Raw genomic sequence first — 22295 nt, 5'->3', positions numbered from 1 at the left:
TGTCACCGCAGAGTCTCATTCGATTCCCAACCTGTCCGTAAATCAGCCGACACTGTTCAACTTTGAGCTCTCTCGGATTTGCAACTTCGAGAGTCCGCGTTTCCGAGGGCCTCGTTCCGCCCGCGTTAAACGGCGGATATAATAATGGAACGGTTGAACAGTGAAAAACGTGATGCGCGTTAAATGGCGAAAAGAAAACGTTTCGGGAAAGAGCCAGTTCGAGGACACGCGTTCGATAAAATCTTTCGTACGCAAAATTATCTGGCAGCGCGATCACGGTGGAACGAAAAAACCCAGCGACAACCTCTCCGCCGCGACGTGCGCGGTGGCTGGGGCGTCTCTCGAGGTAAGTTACAAATCCGTTTGTTAACCGATTCGTCTAATTTTAGGTTTTTATTTAATTAAATATTCTCCGCACTTCTACAACACACTTTCTATTCCGTGTAACACGCACATTTACCATTCTCGCTCGCCTTAGCCGTTCGACTACCGTGGAACGAAATAATTACAAATTCGCGGCGGAACGCGAGCTCGTCCATTCGCGCGACGTCCAACGTCTGGTCATCATTGACGCAACAACATTTCTTCCTGCAGATAATATTAATTTTATTAATTGTTTCATTAGAAACGAAGAATTATATTTCGAAGCATTGCTAACGCTATCTTAAATGGGACACAATTCTTGGCTCCATTTATTACCATTACCTAACGGAGAAACGATAATCAAACGCGCAACTACATAAATTGCAGGCCCCTTTGTGCAGACGCGATTGTCTTGGAACTAATCGAAATTACGTTGCCAGGGCCGTGCGAACTGAAACGCGAAGGCGATCGATCGTTAAATTTCTGAACAACGAGACGTTGGAGGTGCGCTAGATCGGTTATGAAATTCGAATCACTTGCAGCCCGCCGCAAATTCTCCATTCGATCCGTACATATCGTAACTCGATCAGCCACGCACTTTACTGGAATAAATTGTAAAATATTTCTCACGTACTCTCCATTCAACTATTATCATGCTACACACAGAACAGTTCATGTATCTTTTATTTTTGTTGCCCCTTTATGCTTGCCCATAATTCGTTTTACGTTTTACGAATAGCTTTTCATATAAAAAGATGTCTTTTTGTCCGTGTATATATCCTGCGCGCGCGCGCGCGCATGTCCGTACACATTCAGGGTGTCCTAAAAATGTCCTACGATCCGAAAATGAGAGATATTTGTGGTCGTTCCAAACAATTTTTTCCTTTTACAACAATTATCTCCGAGGCATCGTTAACGACCTATTACCGAAAAATATTGATCAATCCTAAACAAGCTTCACTGTCACGAGGCGATAGAATCAACAAGTGGACGAAGAAGCTCAGTTTCGTTCATTGGCTCAGCCGTCTGGAAAAGGAAAAACTTGCTTCCGAAAAGATCTTAGGTGTCCGCTATTTCCGGATTGTTAGACATTTTTTAGTCACCCTATATATGCATGCACCTATACATACATACGCGCGTGCGCGCGTGTGTTTGTGTGTGTGTGTGTGCGTGCGTGCGTGTGTGTCGGAGAAAAAGCGGTCTACTTTCTGTCATTTTTCGTTTATACATGCATACATATATACATACATATATACATACACGCGAACACTGTGACACACACACACGCGCGCGCACGCATACATATATGTATGTTTGTACGTACATATGTATTAAACATGTATGCATTAAACAAAACGCATTATATCATTAACATGTAGTATGGTACAATGTGTGTAATGCTTCTCTCTCGCATACAAACTCGCGCGCTTTCTCACTCTCTCCCTCTCTGATTTGAACGTGTAATCAACGTTACATCGATGCGACGGCTGTAAAAGTTTCAACATATGTATATCGATTGCGACCTCCGCACTGATCTTACGCAGAATGTTTTAGAGTTCTCTCGATCGGCAAGCAGACATCGAAACAAAGGTATTTTAATCTGAATAATGAACGGGCCTCGATTAGAAATATCATACACAGCTGCTGTAACGAATAATTCCAGAATGTATACTTTTATATGCAAGCGTACGTACCGACGCGTACGTCTTAGTCCAGATCGATTACAATGGAAGAGAGAATCATGCGTGTTCGGTTAAACATGAGAAAACTTCGATCGCGTAAATTACGAACCTTCGTGTTTTTGCAGTGTGCAAAAATCTTGAAACAAAGTTCGATAGATTTTCATTTCGGTTATCAATTTATGTTCTTTTACACAGGTATCTTATTGGGAACACAAAACCGATGGAAATAATCGGAGAACCGCGAACAAGTACGGGGATAATTGTTATCTCGATACGATACCCCACGTGTCATTTTCATTTTCTGTACGGTGGACCTATCCGAAGAATTAAATATCACGAATCAATTAATGCTCTAACAAGAATTATAATTAGCTATGGTTTTTATAATTGCAACAATTGTAGATAAGTGCGGTTGCAGTCTTTGAGGAAATTCAATGTTCCGTATGTGATTTCGGTAACAGAATTTCAGCGATTTTGCACATAGTTTCGCAGTCTGAGGACGACGACGAGTAAAGACAGGGTTTGGTTTCATCGAAAGGCGTTCACAGAGAAACGAAACGAGTTCGAAACAAGTTGCAGCTTGACGGCATCCGCTCGCAGAAAATACTCAAGTAACGTGTTCCTTTCAGAAACATACAGAAGCTTCGGCTTGCACCAAAAGTACTTGGTTGTTACGACTATAGAAACGTAATTATCAGTTACAGTTAATATATTCGAAAAGCGCCGGCGAAAGCTCGGGCACGATCGCGTTAAGAGATTTTCCTGCTTCGAGCTACCGCAAGATAAAACATTCTTTTCTCCTTAATTACATTCTCTTCAAATTCAAATCGTTCGTATGTCCGAGCACCGTATAAAACAGTATTCGAAACATTAGTTGTCAGCGAAAATATTACGAATTTCACGCGTATTGGTATTTCATGCTCTACTACCGAGAATCTGTCGATCGATTCTCCTCTATAATCAAATTGAAGAAATTTCTTTCGATTTTTCAAGATAATCGATGCGTTTCTTTAAACATTGTTTCTTACATGTTTCTGTAATGTCATGATCATCTACGCACGACCTTTAATACAAAAATCCTAAAATATTCAGAAACCGAGAAAAATAGGGAAACAGCTGCAACAAAAAAAGATGGAAGATCTAAATTCGAAAATTCGAAAATACGTAATCCGCAGCCGAGTAGCAGCTAAAACGTTTAGAAGCCAAAAAAAATTCCAATCGACGATCCAAATCAAAGCAGAAAGTTCTCTCAAATAAAACAGCAATGAAAGCATCGCGACAACGAACAAGTCTGAAACACTCCATACAAGTATTGCGTTAAATTTAGTTTAAATAGCGTATACCCGCTTTTTTACTCTAGTATCACTTAGACATCAATTCACTGCTCTTTTTCATCTCGGATTTCCTCAACTTTTTAATTACATATTCTCGTTTTCGTTCCTTTATTTCACACAAACGTTCCATTCTTATCTACCTTTTATCGTCTCTCCCCATTGTTATCGAATGTAGATGTACATACATATACATATATATATATATATATATATTTGCGTATGCATGTTTGTATGTATGTATGTATGTATGTACGCACACACACGTGGAGAACAACATTACTCGATATCATCTTAATTGTATCAATAATCAGCTTTTCTTACGTCCCGCACTCACTTGCATCCTCTCGCGCTCTCTGTCGTCCTCGTATTCTCGCTCTCTTTCACCCCCACCCTTTTCTTTCACTCTGTGATCAGTTCAAGTTGAACTGTACGTTTCTTTTTTAGATTAATTTTATGTACATATATATCGCATTCAGCTCCAGTGAATTTGCCTACTTTGATATTCACGGATTTTGCTTTTGTGACATGACTGAACTAACTTCCGGAATCAGTGTTGCGAAAGTTAATATATGTATAGGATGGCTCTGGTTCACCGACGAATGAGCGGTTCCACTGTGGTCTACGAATGAAGAAAATGTATCCAAGTATAACTCTATACATTTAAGTCTTTGATAGAGCACTTTAGATCAGATAAGAAAACATGCATTCCAATTGAACATTTCTCTTATAAAAATGCATAAACTCTTGCTTATGTTTTACACATTTATTAACACAGTTTTCATTTTATTGTTAATTCGAGAGGAAAACTGCTAGTTTCTTGAATTCTACTTTAAGAGCAAATAAATATAAATCAAACTTTAGAATAAAGTGAAAACACTGATTAATAGAGAAGAAATTTTTTCCATGATTTTGTTTGAATCGAAACCATTTCAAAATAGAGCAAGTAGAGAATTTAGTTCTGCTCTCAGAGAAAGTACACTACGAAAGCGTGAATGAAACCTTCGTAAGCTTGTGTTTACACAACAGTGTTGTTTATTTTTATTCGTAGAGCATACTGGTACAGTTCAGACGTGAAAAACGACAGGCCTCTGGTGTATGCATATTATGTGTACAGACGTACGTATGTTATTTACGAAATGTCCACATACAAACAGTTTCTAAAGCAGTCTTAAAAACTCTATCCGGTTAATTGGGGCGCGTCGTGAAAAATCTATACATTAGCTTATAATACTTATCTCGTTTTTTGCTCTATCTCGAGTCAACACAATCAGTCTGGGCGCACATTGAAAAGTAAATGGTCCGAAGAACAACGATGAGACGATTTCAATTAGGACAAACGAAACGCAAAAGAAAAATTGTGGTTAGACTCTTACAACACCAGCTTTCTCGGTTATAACAGTAGTCGTTTGACAGAATTTAGTAGACATGGAATCTGGAGCTGAGTTGTATCGGTGAATGCTCGGTTACGTCGTGATATGACAATCGTCGTGTGAAAAAAATCAATTTTTCATGTAAGCATACATCGAAGAATTTCGTTGAGCCACGTTATTAAATTATAAAATATCAAATTACGATTTAGAATCGATCCGACGAAGCTACGCAACGTTACAATCAAATTTCATGATAATCGAGTCGCACGGATACAATTAATTAACGTGTTTCATTCCGCTTCTTTACAAAGCACAATGCCACACGGCGACACGGCTCTCTATTCTTTGTACATACGCGATTGCGAATCGCTTATGCGAATACAATGATCGTTTATTTATGTTGTTCTTTCCATTCCTTTCTTTCTTTCTTTCTTTATCTTCGTACTCACGTTGAGGATTAATATCGGGCATGAAGTGCAAACTGGTGAATATACACAAATCATATGTTTATTGTACAATTTCTACTACTTACATTGACAACCGAAAAGCTCGTTGAAAGAACCTTAAAAGGGAACTGAATGTATAGTAAAGGAATCGCATTATACTCTGCTTAACCCACGAATGGTTGTTTTACAATCGTTACAAATATACATATATATACAAACTAAATACTACTTCTTTCTGTTTTTTCCTCTTTTCTTTTTTATTTCGAATCGAATAAAGTTTCATGACGTCTATATGACAGAGAGACACCCCCTCCCCCTCCTAATCATCAACACCAACTCACCCAAATCCCGGCCCTGCATCGAGGATACAAGGTCTCATTATTCAATTTGTCTATCACGCAAATAAGAAAATTGATGGATGGCAAAACAACAAAAACACCCTCAGTTGTTTTTTGTGCGGTACATCATGTACTTTTACATGTGAATTTCTTTGTTGGTTTCTTTTTGTTTTTATACACGAGAAGTTTCTCCTTGCGTTCTTTATTCCTTAAATAGATGCAATATACGACACGCATTTACGTTTGAATAGTTTCCTTGAATTGTTTCAATTGTTACATGGAATCAAAGCGCACGCTTCGAACCCTCTGTACCTCTCTAAGAACCACTAGGCCTGGCTAGAGTTTCTTAGCCCACAATCGTGAAATTACTTCTCTCCTAGTACAAGGGGGTGTGTTATCCAGACAGCATGGAATGGATTGTTATTTTCGCGAGTCGTTTCCAATTTTACAACCGATCAACGCGTCATACGATAATTATGCGGCGGCTACGAACTCCACTCGTTAACAACGTCGTTCAACGTTTTCCGGTTCAAGAAAGTTCCCTCTTCCTTTCGTATCGTGTTGGCTCTCTCTCTCTCTCTCTCTCTCTCTCTCTCCATTTTCCATCGCTTTACTTTGTTTTCTTGCCTCGGTTAGGCATGTACGCTTCCATTTCTTGAACCCTTTCATCCACTTGCACATTGCCATTACCGATCTGATGTAATACCACAACCCAAGGATACACAAAGAGGTACGGTAATTTCTATGTTCCATCACTTTCATTCTAAAACCACCCGAGCCTCTCGCGAGCGTCCACTCACTTCAAGAAGAACCGACCTTCCTGCTCTTCTTCCTCTTCGTTCTACTAGATAAAAAGACGGGTTGACTGTACGACTTCCGGATCTCGAGTCCTCCGTGCACGTAAGAGGGAAGGGGGCAGGGGACCAGAAATTGTAGCAGCGGTTCAAGAATCACGAGTTCCTCGTTCCCTTCCGGTTTGCCTACTATGACAATCTCTGCCGCTTCGGAGAAGGCGTCACCTCTGTGTCTTCGTCTTCCTCGTCTGAGTCGGCCTCGTAATCCACCAAACCCTGAAAATCATCCATTTAATGTACGTCTTGTATCAAGCTCATTCACAATATTGAGGTCATTGTGTTTTCCCAGCTTCAGCTCTGAGCTGTCCATTTTGAAAGAATATTAGGTTATAAATAATGCAAATTTTCATTGACCCCTTAATCTTATACATATTTTTCCTAATTTAACAATTCAATCATAATCCATTGTGCAAAGTGCATACTGCAGTTATCTTTTTTTAAAACGTCAGAAGAAAAATAGAAAAATCATTTTTCTGATTCTAGTTAAGTCTATTAGTCCACCTATTTTTATCGAATATTTCGCTTTAGCATGAAATTTCAGACTTCGTCGCCCATACATTGACAAAATACCTGGTGTTGACAGAATCTTCTCGTGTCTCTTTCAAATCTATGCCAAAGCGATTACCTTTTTTCAACGACATAAAAGTATATAGGAGACTTCGACGACTAGTAGAGCCAATATTGTAGTGCAACGATCAAAACAGTATACCTTTTTAAATAATGAAGTACCAGTTTTCTCCACCGTGCCGGCAGTCGAATTTGGATTAACTTCCGAAGAGATAGGGGACTCATTCGTCGTTGCTGTACTGTTGTTGATTTGCGATTGCTGCGAGGTAATATTATTGTTAGCAGTGTTATTGTTCAACACAGACTGCTGTTGTTGCTGCTGCTGATGGTGACTTTTCGAATCTGCAAGAGCGGGATTAAGTGCAGAATTTGAAGTTGACGACTGTTTCTTAGCAGAAGCCGGAGGAACAAGATCTGCTGCTGCTGCGGGTACGACCGCCTCACCCTCATCAAAGTCTTCCTCTTCGTTGAACCACATTTCCTCCTCTTCGTCTAACTGTCTCTGGTCCCTTCTGTATCGACTATTTCTCAATATGGATGGAACACTGAACAGCCATAAACGTTACCAAGATTAATCTTATATACGGACACGTCAAGATGAAATTGATTTAAGGGGATACAGCATTATTGTACTCGACGGAAATGAAATATTCGGAAATAACGAAGTTTTCTGAGTAGCGCTGTACCTCCATAAAAGGTCTCTGTATGTACCTGTCAAGGGCCGCTCTATCTCTATCCTTTAATTTGTCTTGATGCTGCTCGTACCTCAATTTCAGAGCTTTGAACGTCTGCACATAATCAATCGCTTCTAATTCTTTGGAGAAATTCTCGACAACGTGCGAACATAACGATTTGATGTCCTCCTGAAACAGGATAAACGAGCACATTAAAAAATATCTAGAAAATGAACGCATCCATCAGATATTTCATGACAACGATATTATGCGTACACTTACCAATTTAATGAACTCAAACATCTCAAGAATAGCTGAATCTAGCAGATTGTATCTACCATTGTTTCTTACAAATGCATCGAATACAGGTGCAAATAAGTTTCCTTTGATGATATATCTATTATAAAATTCATCCTTTAGAGCTACGATCTTCCTCATAAACCTTAATGCGCACAGTACTAAAAACGTGTGTGTTGATTTCATCAAAACCAGTATCCGTTTGAGCAGATCCTTATTCAATATGCAATTTTTGATGTGGTATGTATGATGCTCTACACAGAATGACAGTAACTCCAAGATCAACCCTAGGAGCTGTACCGTTCTGTAATCCTCTCTTGCCGGTCGGTCACCGATCGTGTTCGCTAACAATGGCGCTATCAATGTTCCAATACTATTTTTATAGAAGTAGTTCAAGAAATCAGTCTTTTCTGATTTGTTAACGGAAGCCAACATATTTTCTGGATCGAGGAGCAGTCGCAACACACCGGCTAATTGTACTGCTCCGCCTAACTCCGGGTCGCTGTCACCGACGAGCTGAGCAACTATTACGTTTATTAACATTTGGTCCTGTTCTGTATTGTTTATTTGCTGCAATGTATAATCTCGAACAACGCTCGGAGAATACTCCACGATGTACGTCAATATATCTATACTGGCTGTTTTCGTTTGGGCGTCGTTCATTGCCAATGTGATTTCTAGTGCTGGTAAAATACCTAGAGCAGTTAAAGTTTTATAAAAGGCCTCCTTCCCCTGTGGCTGCAGATTCTGAGAAAAGTTACAAAACTCTTTTAAGAAAAGAACTAGATCGCGTCTTTTACTGTCAGATGTTGCCTCGTCCGTTAATTGACGGAATAATTCAGTGAGGAATTTTTCGTCGTCCTGTATGAGGGTCACTATCTCGACCTTATTAAAAAATATAAAGCTGCTCAACGTGTTCAACATGTTATCCTCGAATACGCTCGGTGTTGGCAAAACTACATCCTGTATGTACTGAACTCGATACGTCTGATGAATCTTTGCTAATAATTCAGCGTTTGTGATAGGAATCGCTTGCTTAAATCTGGCTAATTGTCGCAGGTATTCTCTGTGCCTCTTTGGCTGAGGTAATGTCGGCTCGTACTCCAAGCATCCAACAACATCAAAAATCGTATCATCGCTAAACATTACTTCAAATAAAGTGTTCTTATTCAGTAAGAAAATATTCTTAAATATGTCATACAGATGATGCAATCCTTCAATGTTCTCCAAATCTTCGCATGTATGAAATAGATTCAACAGTTTCTTGATATAGCCTTCAGATTCTAAAGCTAACGCCAACTTATCTTTTCTCATCTGAGAAGATAAACAATTTCCTACTAATTCATTAATATCTTCCAACCGACTTAATTCGCAAGGAGGCAGTTCTATGGGGGGTGCAGTATCGGGCATATCATCGAACCGCTCATCTTCCGACTCTTCTACAATATCTTGGGTAATTTCCACAGACGGATCCTTTCCCTGAACTTGACAGATCTTCTCCCAAATCTCATCACAGCCAGCCTTTTCTTGAAAACTTAAGGCTAAATCAAAGTTATCTCCTTCTGACCATACTATTAATGTATCCTGAAACAAAACAAATTCTGTACTATATCCACAATCTATTTAAGTTTGATGCCAACATAAATATGTACAATGAAAATATTACCTGCTGTTTTTGATATGCAGTGTCAGGTTGTATTCTACTTTCCAATAAAACAGAACCATCGCTTTCAGCTCTGACTAAAAGTGAAATTCCTTTCAATCTATCTACGTACGAAGAGGATACATGACCAGTGCCACGATCGTCCCATTGTCTGTCCGCATTGAGCGCATACAACTTCACTCTTCTGCGTGTATCCGTCATATTGCAAAACTAACTTATGCACGCTGTCCTAGAAAATCACCAACAACCTCGCATCCCTTTCGAATTTCACCGACTCTTTGGCTTTCTAAAATATTGTTATATGTGCTACCTCAACTCCTCAATGAATCGACTAATGCACAATAGTCCACGTATATTGAACCGTCAATTGCTCTCTTGTAACCCATTAAGGCTTCTTATTGGAATAACAATCTTATAGAACATGAGCAACCTTTCCCTTAAGACTGGTATAAACAGCAATGCCTGCCCGATGATGCAAACAAATCAATGATACTGGTCTGAACAAACAGAAACGCCATAAGGGTATCCTTGCTTGTTCGTAGTAACAATCACTGACAAACTTTGGTAGCCTATGACTATCCGGTTGAGTATATATATATATATATAGATATATAGATATATATTATATATGTATATACATACATAGATATAGATATATAAATATATATACATACATATATATATTTTTTTTTTTAATAAGTGAAAAATACTTCCGCTTTAAACGATATCGATAAAGGCTCCTCGTTATCAATCAAAATAATACCGTACGAACGACGATCAGTCGTTGTGTAGCTCGCATGCCTCAAACCTCGGTTGACGGAACGGGATTGTTTACCGTAATAGATGTTTATGCGCTCTTCGTTGCATAAGCCTTGATTCTTGCGCCAAGAAAAGCTCACGGGACGCGCGGGAAAACTTCACGTCGCGTGCGTTCTCGCATTCACGTGTCGTGGTTACGCGACCCTAAAGTACCACGAATATACATGGAATCGATCCTGCGGAGGAACTCGTCCTTCCAAAAGCTCTGGGGAAAATTTTGTTGCTGGGAAGACGGCACTCTGCGTGCTCTTCTTACCGCTGTGTACGGTTCCCGCGACAAACAAGATCGAATTTAACACCGATTTTCTCGTGATACGAACGCTCGCGCACGCACGTCTATTTCGCTCGATCCTTCGCCGTACCGTGATCGCCGACCATGGCAGTTCCTTCGTTTTTATTAAGCAGAATCACTCTAAAATTGACATAGACACTGAACAGCCACAACACTACACTCCGCCATGTTAGATCACAACAACGCGCTACGGGGTTCGCCTCGTGTGCTTCAAGGATTTCAGCGCGTAATACGATATTCCATGCCACCATTCTAACCTGCTCATCTATAACAGAATTATTATTTTCAAAACGGTTAGACGGTCAAGATCATCGACCAGCAAACTTCTACAAAAATGATCGCTTGTCACGATGCAATATCCCGAATTCTCAAATACTACGTCTACGGGAAACTATTAATTTGCTTGCTACTTCACAACGAAAGAGCCTTTACAATCAATTTTAGAAACCCTGTGTTACAGAAAAAAATCGTTTGCCTAAAATAGTTTCACGATTAATTAACGCCTGTTTGATCTGCATGTACTAATTAAAAAGTTTAGTTCAACTACATTGTATATATCTATTATTATTCATTATTGTATTTACGATCTTATGCTACACATTATAAGCAAATTCATAGCACTTATAATTTAGTCGGTGTTTAAGATAACATTTTTTTCTTTTACGGAACTTGAGTGTATAGTAAATACGTATGTGTATTGAGTAAGTCGGTTCACATATGTACGTATGTATATAGAATATGTATATACAATTCAAAATAATAAGTCGCGTATGTGACTGCTCTTGCTTCGAAATTTGTCTATCTACTGGTAGAATAAAAAGTTTCGAAATGCAGTGAACATTTTTTCTTGCAAACATTAGAACCATTTATACGATCTCATTTATGCTATTTCAAAGTAATGTAGATTTATGGTATCTGTATAATACGATTTAAAATATTAGTGTTCTTATAAACGTAAATAACTATATGTAATATAAATTTTCAATGTCAGGTACATAATATGCATGTACGTACAATCTACATGATTTGATATATGCACATACGTAATTGCAATTTGTACACACTAGTTTGACATATTTACGGCTTTTATGCAACATTACACTGTTTACAATGAAAAATAAATAATAGAATATTGCATACTACATATGTGCATATGCAATTGTCATGTATGTACAACATACAATATACATATGTGTACGTATGTTATATCTTATGTATGCTTGGTGTTGTTTGGACATTGACTTATGTTGGATAAGGCTAGATGAAACGAATCGATCAAACAGGAGCAATAAATAGCTGGGAATAATGTAGCAATAGTTAAGAAAGCTAATTAGGGAAGAATTCAATTACATGGTAAAGAAATTGACAAGAATTACATCTTACTAATTACATTTGTTGTCACTTGGTAAAATTTGTTCGTACCCGTATTATTCGTTTGTTTGTTAAAATTTATTTACGTATGTAAAAAATAAACTGTGAGATTAGATCTACTTTTTATATGAACACTATAGCAACGAGTTGATATATCTTTAATATAGAAAACTGAGGTTATAATTATTCTCTGATTAATAAAAGTCAAGGAATAATATTATGTAATTGTTTTTTACATTTTTCCTATCATTCGTTGAAATAAATGTAAATGAAACAAGTGCTACTGTGTTCGTTTTAAGCGTTTATTGCTATTTTCAAAATGCTTGTACTTTATAATTGTTATAGCATTTTATGTAGGTAGAACATGATATATTATTTCCATTCTTGCAATAAAATAACTTATTAACATTTGTGCGTGAAGTTCGATGCCTACAAACTTATTATCAAGAATTTATAATTATCGGTCACATATTGTTGATTTGTAAATAAACATGTAATACAATTTTAAGTCTCAAGAAATGAGCTCCTATTTATCTTGAGACAAGTGCACGATATAATTTATTTTGTACTTATTACATTCTATCATTTTATTTCAATTCATTGTTCGAAATTATTGCAAACAATTCGACCTACAATGGATCATATAAATGTGTACAAATCTACATATATAGTGAAAATAAAACATTATTATAGAAATAAATTTATTACATACAATGATAATTACCTAAGACAATTGTTTATTTAGTCCCGTTATACCGACTGATGTTACCACTCTGATGTACATACACAAGCACTCCTTATAAAATGTAGTAATTTATAAAGCTTTTATGATGATCCGAACGGAGAGCAATCAAGATCCTGTACAGCTTTCAAGTTCGATTTTCATTATAAATATCATGGGATTAATAGCGCTGAATTTTAATAACTTTTCGACACATAATGCAGAAGCAATTTCAATCAGAAAAGACCTGTACCGTTGTGTAATGTCTAATAATATAAACACATGCGCGCACACACTATTTAGACATAAATATGTACGTATGGGTATGTGTATCTATGTACGTATAAAAAGAAGATCAATTTAGTCAATACACTTGACACTATTGATATCGTAAAGTCAACTTTGAACTTGAATTTCAAACTCTTAACCCTTTCAGTGTCGAACGACGATATATCGTCGTTTGGTACACTTGCGAAAAGTGCCAACGATGATATATCGTGGCGCATACTGTGGCGTTTTATTATACGCATCACGGGAGATATATTCCTTAAGATAATTTTATCAAACGTTAAAATGGTTCAAATTCTATGCAATACAATTAAAAAAGATGTTCATTTGATTTAACTTTTTGTTATGTCTGATGTCGATTAGTGCCGGGGCTCTGTACATGTTAGAGCGATAAAGTAGAAACGAAATACGGGACAACTTGAGAACGAAAACGCAGCTGTGTGTTTATGATAGTTATCGAACGGCTCAAATGACACGCCGTCGTCCATCGACACGGCGGAACTGAAATCTTTCTTTCAGTCTTTCTTGATCAATTGAGTGAGTAGTCAGTGTTCGAAAACCGTCAACGTTTTGTTTGCAAGTATTTTTTAGGCACCGTTATTTAACCAATGATTAGTGAAAATAGGCGTTGCAAAAGAGAAGTTAGTTTTTCTGATTTTGATCATTCCTTATACTGTTATTATTGTAATATAATTTGCATTACATTAGTTTTCCATTCTTCCGAAGTGTGCTGCATTTTGAATTTTTTAATTATCATTCTTATTTTGATTTTTATGGGCTTTTTCCGAAACCCTAGTAAATTCCTCAAATTCGTGCGGTTATCATCGCATAGGCATCGGTTTTCGTTCGGCACTAAAAGGGTTAAACCATAACCATTACATATTCCTCAAATATTAATTATATCTGCAAACTATTTGAGTCATTAATCGAGGTACAAATTATTATATTACACAAGTTATCACATAACTTTACAGACATTTACTCTGTCGCGAGTTGAGTTGAAAATTTTTGTAGCCTACGTCTTCGTAACATTTCTTGTTCACTCGATTCGGCTTCATTCGTAATCGTTGCTTCTGGAGTCACATCATTACTATTTGTGCCCGATAATGTATTAGTACTTTCATTGGTAGCTGTTGTAGTAGTAACATCTGTGTCGGTCTTCATTTCTGAACTAATGTACTCAGCTTCGAAACTTGTGTCTTTAGATGTTCCTGGTTGTGCTAATGAAGAAACATCCGATGTAACATTCACATTACTTGTAGCAGTTGGCACTGGAATACTGTAAATTCAAATAGTTATTCCAATAAAATTGTTCACACAGTTTGATATCGATGAACGTAAGAAATATACAAACTTAGCAGTAGCTGCTGCTGTTTGATACTGATTCATCATAGCACTGGCAGCATCCAGCAAAAGCTGGATTCGCTGTAATGTCTGTATTCTTGCCTCTAGCGCTTGACGTAGATTGCCTTCCATCGCTCTAAGCTCCTCATCGCTCAATTCTGTTAAATTCGGAGGTGGAGTAGGGAAAGGTGGTAATGGTACCATGGTAGGAAATGGTGGCGGAACCAGTGGCACACCACCAGTCGATAGATTTTGAAACGACGTTGTTGGCGTGTTCGCAGTAGTGTTTTGACCTTGCTGTTGCGGTGTTGCTGGTGGCACTTGCTGTTGCGGTACCGCACCTGGAGCTTGTAATCCAGCCCAAAATGCTGGTAAACCTTGAACTAGAAGAAAGAAACTAATCTATGGTAGTAGGAACCAACGAGTTCTTGTTGTTTATAACAAAAGATATACCGATTGGATTAAACTCTGGTGCTTGAGGAGCTTGAGGCACTTGTGGTCCTGCTTGAGGTTGATTCTGCTGCCTGGGACCTTGATTATTGTTCACAGGTCTTAAAATATTCAAACGGCAAGTAGGACATGTTTGTTGACGTTGAAACCAAGATCGAAGACAAGCAGTGTGAAATATATGATTACATGGTAGCTTTTTACTTGCTGCAACCATCTCTTCCCTAGAATTGACATACGTATGTAGCAGTTTGCATCATGCTACAAAAATTGTACTAAAAAATGAAATATTTGTACCTGCAGATTATGCATACATTATCAGCAGCAGCTAATTCCTCCGGCGTTGCATCTGGATACAATGTATTCATGTTTCTAATGGCTCTACGAGACATCACAATGTCGTGGAATGCTTTTTTAAAGTCTCGCATTGTGAAATACATTGGACGAAGTGCAAACAAAGGTAAAGTGTACAATTTTATCATTAGTGTAACGAAAGCAACGTACAAAATAACCTGAAAGAAAACACAGTCATGTTAAATGCTGAACATGCAATAAAGATATTATCAATAACAAAAAGAATTTATCACCTTCAACAGTCCAATTATTAATTCTGTGTACAACAGAAACACCGGCTTATTGTCCCATGGATTTTCACTTTGCAGGTCTATCGAATGTAATATATACTTGATTTCAATGTTAAACACAACAGTCAAGAGAATTGCATATTCAAAGCCAAATACTAATTGTACAGAAGGTCCTTTTGTGGCTGTTGTATTGTACGCATAATGAATCATAGTTAAATTTATGGCAAATAGAAGAGTTAATAAAGTACCAACTCTAAGATGGAACAACCATGTTATCACTGGACTTCTTTCCATCTGAAAATGTAAACGAGAAGTCACCAATTAAGTCCAGGTATGTGAACAATACAAATGTTTTGACATTGTACTTACATAGTCTACACGATCTTCTGCCAACCAGTGAAATGATTTTAAAAACAAGAGAAGCGTAAATAGTGCTATAAATTTTGGACTGAAATCATCTCTAAATACAGTAAAGGCCAGACACGTTTCAGTCACTGCGTACCATACTCTTTCCAACAGATGCTGCAAATACATAGTTATTGTTATTGCGATATATTTTATTGGTAGGAAAACTAGCAATATACAAAGTATTTGCTACCAAGAACATATTTTTGTTTACCTCCAGTTCAGTAGTACGCAGTGAACCAAAAAATATTTTTCGCAGAAAAGCGTTTACCATAAATACTAGAATTAACCCCTGACCATAGATCACCTGTATAAAAAATAATAATAAGGCACACAAAACAACCAAATTAAATAGGACACATAGACTGTCATTTCGTTTGGAAAGTAGTGAAATTATGAAAAAATATTTAAAAGTAGAAGAGAAACATTGAAACTTACAGTCATACTAGGATTAGATTTGGTTATATGAACTACTGTCGGATAAAATTGTTTTCTTTGATAATAAGCATTTCCAATTACAGCACATGTTAGCGCTGTGCTCACTAGCATTATTCCAGCCTCTCTCATTTTTACGCTGGTTATTGTATCAAACTAACGGCTGTGTTTCTGAACGAGATATTCACTGACACTTTTCGCACCAATAATTTACCTATCAACAGCTGTAAAACTCGACGATTCCACTGGATACGGCTATGTATGTATGAACATACGCACACACATATAGAGCGAACGAGGCGCTGTTATCAAAACGAAAGTAACCGTAACTATCAATTGTATATTTAAAAACGATTGCTAAAATTTATGTATATTTGACGAGAAACATTTGTTGAATTCAGACACTTCAATCGATGTTTTTGTTTTTTTGCATAAAACGTAGTTGCAACTTGTTAAAAATAGTAAATATGAATCTCCTGTCATAATCGTACTTGATCGTATTGTTTGGGCGCGACGTGCGACGAACGTGTACTATTTCTACTTGACAGAACCAAATAAGACAGACGGTGCAATACTATTGGTGGAACGTAAGACAACCATCTACGTTTGCCTTGCGTCTTACCATCTTTCGTTCGAACCACGTGGATGTCACGCAACATGTACATATATACATCGAATCCCCAAAAAATATACATACACTCAGTTTTGTAATACTAATAATTTTATTTGACTAATTGTGCAGTTTAATGACTGCCCTAAGTACCTTTACTTCTAACCAGATTTTTTTTCAGAAAAGGGTGTATTTTCATATTAAAAAGAAATATAGCTTGTGGTAGTTTAACACAGCAATACACTCTTGTTGTTGCTTTTTTTTTTAAATGAACAAAAAAAATTGCGTCGACTGATCCCGATGATTTTCGAGTATGTTACGAAGGACGAAATTCTGCACAACTTTTGCTTGATTCACGACACCGTTATGATGACGCATCTTAGTTTGAAAATTGTTTCTGAACCTCCGCAAATTTAAATAATTCTCATGATATACGAATCTAACTATGTGTTGTGTTGTTACACAAGCTAAAACAAACTCAAAGCTAGTCGCATCATTGACTTTTAATTAATAGGGCTAGCTTTTTAACTCGCCAACACTACACATCTAGCGAAACATTTTTACCCTAACACAGTTGAAATACATGGCACAAATTTAGAAGTACATACTACTAGATAGTGATATTTGAATTATTAATAAGATATAATTGTTGTACTTCGTTAAATATATTACACTTATATATGTATTAAGTGCAATACAAAATGAGTATAACAAATTCGTTCTAATTAAAACTCCTTGCTACAATTAAGGCACAGATTTGTTTTGTGGAGCTTGAAAGTTATCAGAACTTTTTTCGTATGAATATTGCAGTAAAATGATTAGATTATTCGACTATACAATATTACACACTTAAGTTATTAATCAGCATACTGCAAATAGCATTAAGTTTAAATATACGTATATGATAACTTGTTTATACTAAAAAATACTGTGATACATCTAAATCCATTTACACTGTAAGCATAAAAAAAATGTTACTTATATCTAAATTTATATTGGAATTACTATTATTGTATGTTCTTTAGAATCATGGTTTACTATGGTGTAAATCGCACCTGTGAATAGACCTAACAGCTTACTAACTTGAACACGCTTTTAACACGTAGAGTGTGCGTCGGTTTTATATATGGAGAACACTAATTTCTGACTGCGTTATAAAATTCGTTTTTATTGATATTTTCCAAAAAAAAGTGAATTTTACTAGGATCTTTAGGAATGCAAAAGAATTCAAGAAATGTCTAATTTCACTTTCATTGATTAAATTATTTTGATTTCATGGGAATTTTAGGTACATAGTTGATTTTTGGCACTCGGCATGTTAATAGATTTGTACTTAACAGATTAAGTATGCCTAATAGTTCTTGGTGTCTTCAAGATACCTTTGGGGCTCTGATACTTCGGAGTTCCTACTTGACTAACAGCTTTTAATGGTGTTCTACGAGAATCTACCAAAGGTCTTCTTACTAATGTTTTAGCACTTTTTGGTGTTTTCACGCCTAATGGTTTTTTAATATGCGGAGTTCTGCAAAGCGTACTGCCACTAGGTCTGTATGAATTTAACCTAGACTCGTCCAAGATCGTATTAGAAGATCCGCGATTCATCGTAGGCGATGTTTTTACATTTTCTTTCTGGCGATACACTGCATTTGATGCAGCATTAACTTGCGTATTCGTTATTATACTTGGTGTATTAACTTTAATTTCGGAATCTTCTGAAGTATAATAAGTTTTACCGTTACCTTCCATACTTCTACTTTTTATACTTTTATTCGACTTCTGGTCAAATGAATCAATCTCTTCTGAACAATCGTTTGTAAATTGATTATTACTTGCAGTAAGCCATTTATTTTTTTCATGCAGTAGAACGTTATGACTGAACATTTTGGCTGTGCATTCGTCAAATAGTTTTGCCTTAGCCAATACCATTCCAGCATTTTGAGTTCTTAATTTAGCGATCGACGCACGACCAGTTGGATTCACAGGGGTATTCGTTTGATTTGTCAATTTAAAATAACCTTCAGCATCTTTCCACAATGTGGTTGATTTCTTCCACTCAAGTTTGGGAGTTAATGCGGCGATAGTAGGAATATTACAAGTGATATTTTGTTGACTACTTGTTTTCTTCAATTTCTCAATCTTGTCATTGGAGAAACTATTTGCAGTGTTCATCAGTTCGTTACCATGGAAAGATGACACTCGTCGGACGTGTGTGTGCGTTCTATTCTTTATTGGTTGAAGCACTCCAGCTTCAATCGATGTTAGGCCCTGCTTTGTTGCGTACGCACTTAAATAATTGAACTCGTCGCGTCTATTATTTAAAACAGCGTTATTCTTCTCTTCTTCCCAAAGTGAAGTGGATACAGGCCTTAAATAAGCCTCGACATTATTATAACCCAAAAAGGTCTCCTCATTCTGATGATAACCATTACCGAACTTTTGATCGGATGATATTTGTTTGTGCGAACTCGATCCGTGAGAAATGTGCCATGAAGTAGTCCGTTTGACGCGTTTGCTACATATGAAAAATAAAAATGAAAAAAAAAAATATTAATTCAATATTACATTTTCTTTACCTCATGCTTCTCTCCTGCGATCTTCTTCTTAAATTGCCTATCTTCCGGGCACTAGGCGATCTTATAATTTTGTGTTCGCCGGATCTTCGAATTTTAAGCTCTTTTCCAAGTTTTCTAGCCAAGTAATCCGTACTAGCTGTTCTATCTATACTTGCTTCCTCCAACGTCTTTTCGTATGCAGTTTGTACTTTTTTCACAGAAGGTGGTGATAAACTAACATTTTTCTCGTTATCTACACAAGCAAACTCTTGAGAGAGACGAGTCTCGATTGCAGAAACTCTATTTTTAATGTCTTCGTATTCGCTTTTCGGTATCGTAACATACTCTTCGGATCGATTGTTCACGGACGAGACCTCAATGTGCGAAAAAGTTTTAAAGTTATTTAAAGTTAATTTTCTCCTTGGAGGGTACGATAAGTTGTCTAACAATTTCAATTCATCCGAGCTAGAACATTTGCTAATATTAATATCGTCTTCTTTTGTTAACAAGACCTGCTCGTCGCTATCGTCGGATAAATTAATATCCGCGTCAACGAATAAATCGTTGTATCTCTTGTGGAGTTCGTTCGTTACTTCATTGTCTTTTAGAATTAATTTTAACTGCGACGCGTCGTCGCTGTACGGCCGATACTTTTTTTGCGAATCGCATGTGTTGGGTACAGAACTCCAACGGCGTTCTCCGTAGGTATCAAAATTATTTGTGTCAGATTCTAGATCTTCATCGATAGTTTTCTGGAAAATATACAAATATTATATATGCCAAAGGTACTAAACGTGCAACTATAATTATAAAAATAATAGAAAAATGTTCTTACAGGTTTTCTTGGTACAAAACGATCCAAACTGAGTCGCAGTTTTTTGGATTTGTCTATCTTATCTACAACTCTTCTATAACAAAGAATACATAACAAACGTTTAATTAATATGCATATTTTAGTACATACATATTGTTAAGCATACACTAAACATACAGATTATAAAACAATTGTTCAAAGTTTAAAATGACAATGTATATTTTAGTACACACTTTTTCTTTGTATTCGACAGATCCGGTCGTTCACCTACTTTCCTTTTCTTTGTGGATTTAACAGTCGATACACTAGTTAAGTCACAATTTTCAGGAACTCGTTGAATATTTAATATATTGCTTTCATCAGGTACAGTACTTTTACCAACCATCTTCTTTAAACCATTGAACATTCCTGCAGAAACGAATTACATATATACAAAACAATTGTATCTGCACGAAGCTACATTAATGAATTAAGCACTTTCATTAATATGTTAGCTAAAAGAATATTAAGACAAACTAGCGTTTTGTTTCAGTTAAAATACAATGTCATTAATGTTTGTAAAACAAAGAATAAATTACTATTAACAGATTTACAGACATACTTAGATTGAGGTTGGAGGCACTTAGGTGTGGCTTACGTGTAAGACTTCCACTGCGGTGTTTCTTTTTCCTCGATTTAAAACGCGAATGATTATCAGACACATCTAACTCATTATCAGTACTTCCAATTGTTTCCATTGAAATAGCTTGCGTTATATGATCTGGTAAGACACCAATACTCTCAGCATTCTCAATTAATGTCTGTAGCAATGTTTACAAACTACATATATCTAACATATACATATAACTTTTTTATACTGCACTAGACTTGAAAAGAAATCTATTACCTTTACAACTATCAAGTGTAATTCAAGACGCATCTGCACAGCAGACATAGTAGTTTCTTGTAGAGGCATTATATTTGGTCCAATTACTTTTGCCAAATTATCAGTGCCCATTTTATTTTGTTTCTCGTACAATGATATCTTTCGTAGGAATTCCATAAAAAATGCCAAGGTGTTAAGATGATGCGGCGGTAAAAGAATACAGGCCAATAATAATGCTTCCACTCTATTTTCTTTGAGCATAGCACAGTGTATGAACAAATCATGGTATATGTGAGGAATCAATGGTTCAGGTAAATCTCGAAAAAATGTTTTTAGACAATTAGCCACATCGATTGCATGGTGCTTTTCTCCCAACATACCACCATTGTCCAAGCGGACAATCAACTCTTTCTGGCGGAGCTGTGATCCTGCTTTTCTAAATAATCCTTCCTGGGTAGCATGATTCTCTAAAAAAGCAGTCGCTCGACTAACAAAAACAGGTACGTGAACAATACCACCAGACGACAGGTTCACGACATCCAATGACTGATAAGACAGGGGGCTTTTGAATATTTTCTTCGAAATTTGCTTACTTCCCTCGAGCCTTTCAGTTTTAAACATGCTCTTCTTAAACCGGTACTTAACCCCATAGTTTCGAAGATCGCTGACAACCGAATGATACACTGTTTCTTTGTGCAGAACATCGTAAATCAACATGTTTCCACTACGAAGATATAATCATTAAGTCATTAATTACGCTCAAATATTTGGATACTTAACTACGAACGAGTATGACAGTGTTTCCATGTTATTTGAAAACGTAATCAAACACACGTTCGAATTTGATTTAACTTGTACATACATACATGTACGTATATGTATATACATAATTTACAAGGTATAAAGCTCTGTCAGTCACAGAATACGTGTCTATCCTTGCAGAAATGAAACTCAGTGCATTCCTTTGGTAATAATTATCGAGTACGCATGCGTACGGAGTATGTATACCATGAACATACCATCGAAACTACATAATTTGCTACTACTATGTACAGTGTAGCGACTACTTATAATGATCACCAGCAGAGGGACAGCTTTCTCGCTAGCTACCCGACCGGGCCGATTAGTGCATGCACAGTCATTAACCGTCATACCGATAT

General features: G+C 36.7%; 3 protein-coding genes across 15 annotated transcripts; all 3 read right to left on the bottom strand.

Moving 5' to 3' along the window:
• Positions 1–374: 374 nt before the first annotated feature.
• Flfl (serine/threonine-protein phosphatase 4 regulatory subunit 3 flfl) lies at positions 375–10893 on the bottom strand. 12 transcript variants are annotated; one of them, XM_078179747.1, is made up of 7 exons: positions 10352–10893; positions 9592–10085; positions 7911–9509; positions 7666–7817; positions 7399–7499; positions 7097–7296; positions 375–6603 (listed from the first exon to the last, which is right to left on the bottom strand). In XM_078179747.1, exons 2-7 carry the CDS (start codon positions 9787–9789, stop codon positions 6517–6519), a joined length of 2337 nt encoding a protein of 778 aa, XP_078035873.1. In that variant the 5' UTR covers positions 9790–10085; positions 10352–10893; the 3' UTR covers positions 375–6516. The 12 variants fall into 12 exon arrangements, with proteins under 12 accessions (XP_078035873.1, XP_078035865.1, XP_078035860.1 ...); XM_078179739.1 differs by having other exon boundaries at positions 7097–7499; positions 9592–9817; positions 9899–10085; XM_078179734.1 differs by having other exon boundaries at positions 7097–7499.
• A 1861-nt stretch (positions 10894–12754) lies between these two features.
• Sip3 (septin interacting protein 3) lies at positions 12755–16431 on the bottom strand. The gene is made up of 8 exons (XM_078179883.1): positions 16298–16431; positions 16074–16166; positions 15824–15976; positions 15458–15748; positions 15168–15382; positions 14877–15094; positions 14434–14806; positions 12755–14358 (listed from the first exon to the last, which is right to left on the bottom strand). Exons 1-8 carry the CDS (start codon positions 16424–16426, stop codon positions 14058–14060), a joined length of 1773 nt encoding a protein of 590 aa, XP_078036009.1. The 5' UTR covers positions 16427–16431; the 3' UTR covers positions 12755–14057.
• LOC144469502 (uncharacterized) lies at positions 16368–22077 on the bottom strand. Of its 2 annotated transcripts, none has more exons than XM_078179879.1 (6): positions 21157–22077; positions 20872–21070; positions 20504–20678; positions 20292–20364; positions 19478–20208; positions 16368–19416 (listed from the first exon to the last, which is right to left on the bottom strand). In XM_078179879.1, exons 1-6 carry the CDS (start codon positions 21850–21852, stop codon positions 18246–18248), a joined length of 3045 nt encoding a protein of 1014 aa, XP_078036005.1. In that variant the 5' UTR covers positions 21853–22077; the 3' UTR covers positions 16368–18245. The 2 variants fall into 2 exon arrangements, with proteins under 2 accessions (XP_078036005.1, XP_078036006.1); XM_078179880.1 differs by having other exon boundaries at positions 20908–21070.
• Between the last annotated feature and the right edge of the window lie 218 nt (positions 22078–22295).

Source organism: Augochlora pura, chromosome 4 (genome assembly GCF_028453695.1).
Source record: "Augochlora pura isolate Apur16 chromosome 4, APUR_v2.2.1, whole genome shotgun sequence".
NCBI classification, from domain to species: Eukaryota; Metazoa; Arthropoda; class Insecta; order Hymenoptera; family Halictidae; genus Augochlora; species Augochlora pura.
Note: the sequence above shows the minus strand (reverse complement) of the source record. Positions and strands in the feature narration are given on the sequence as shown.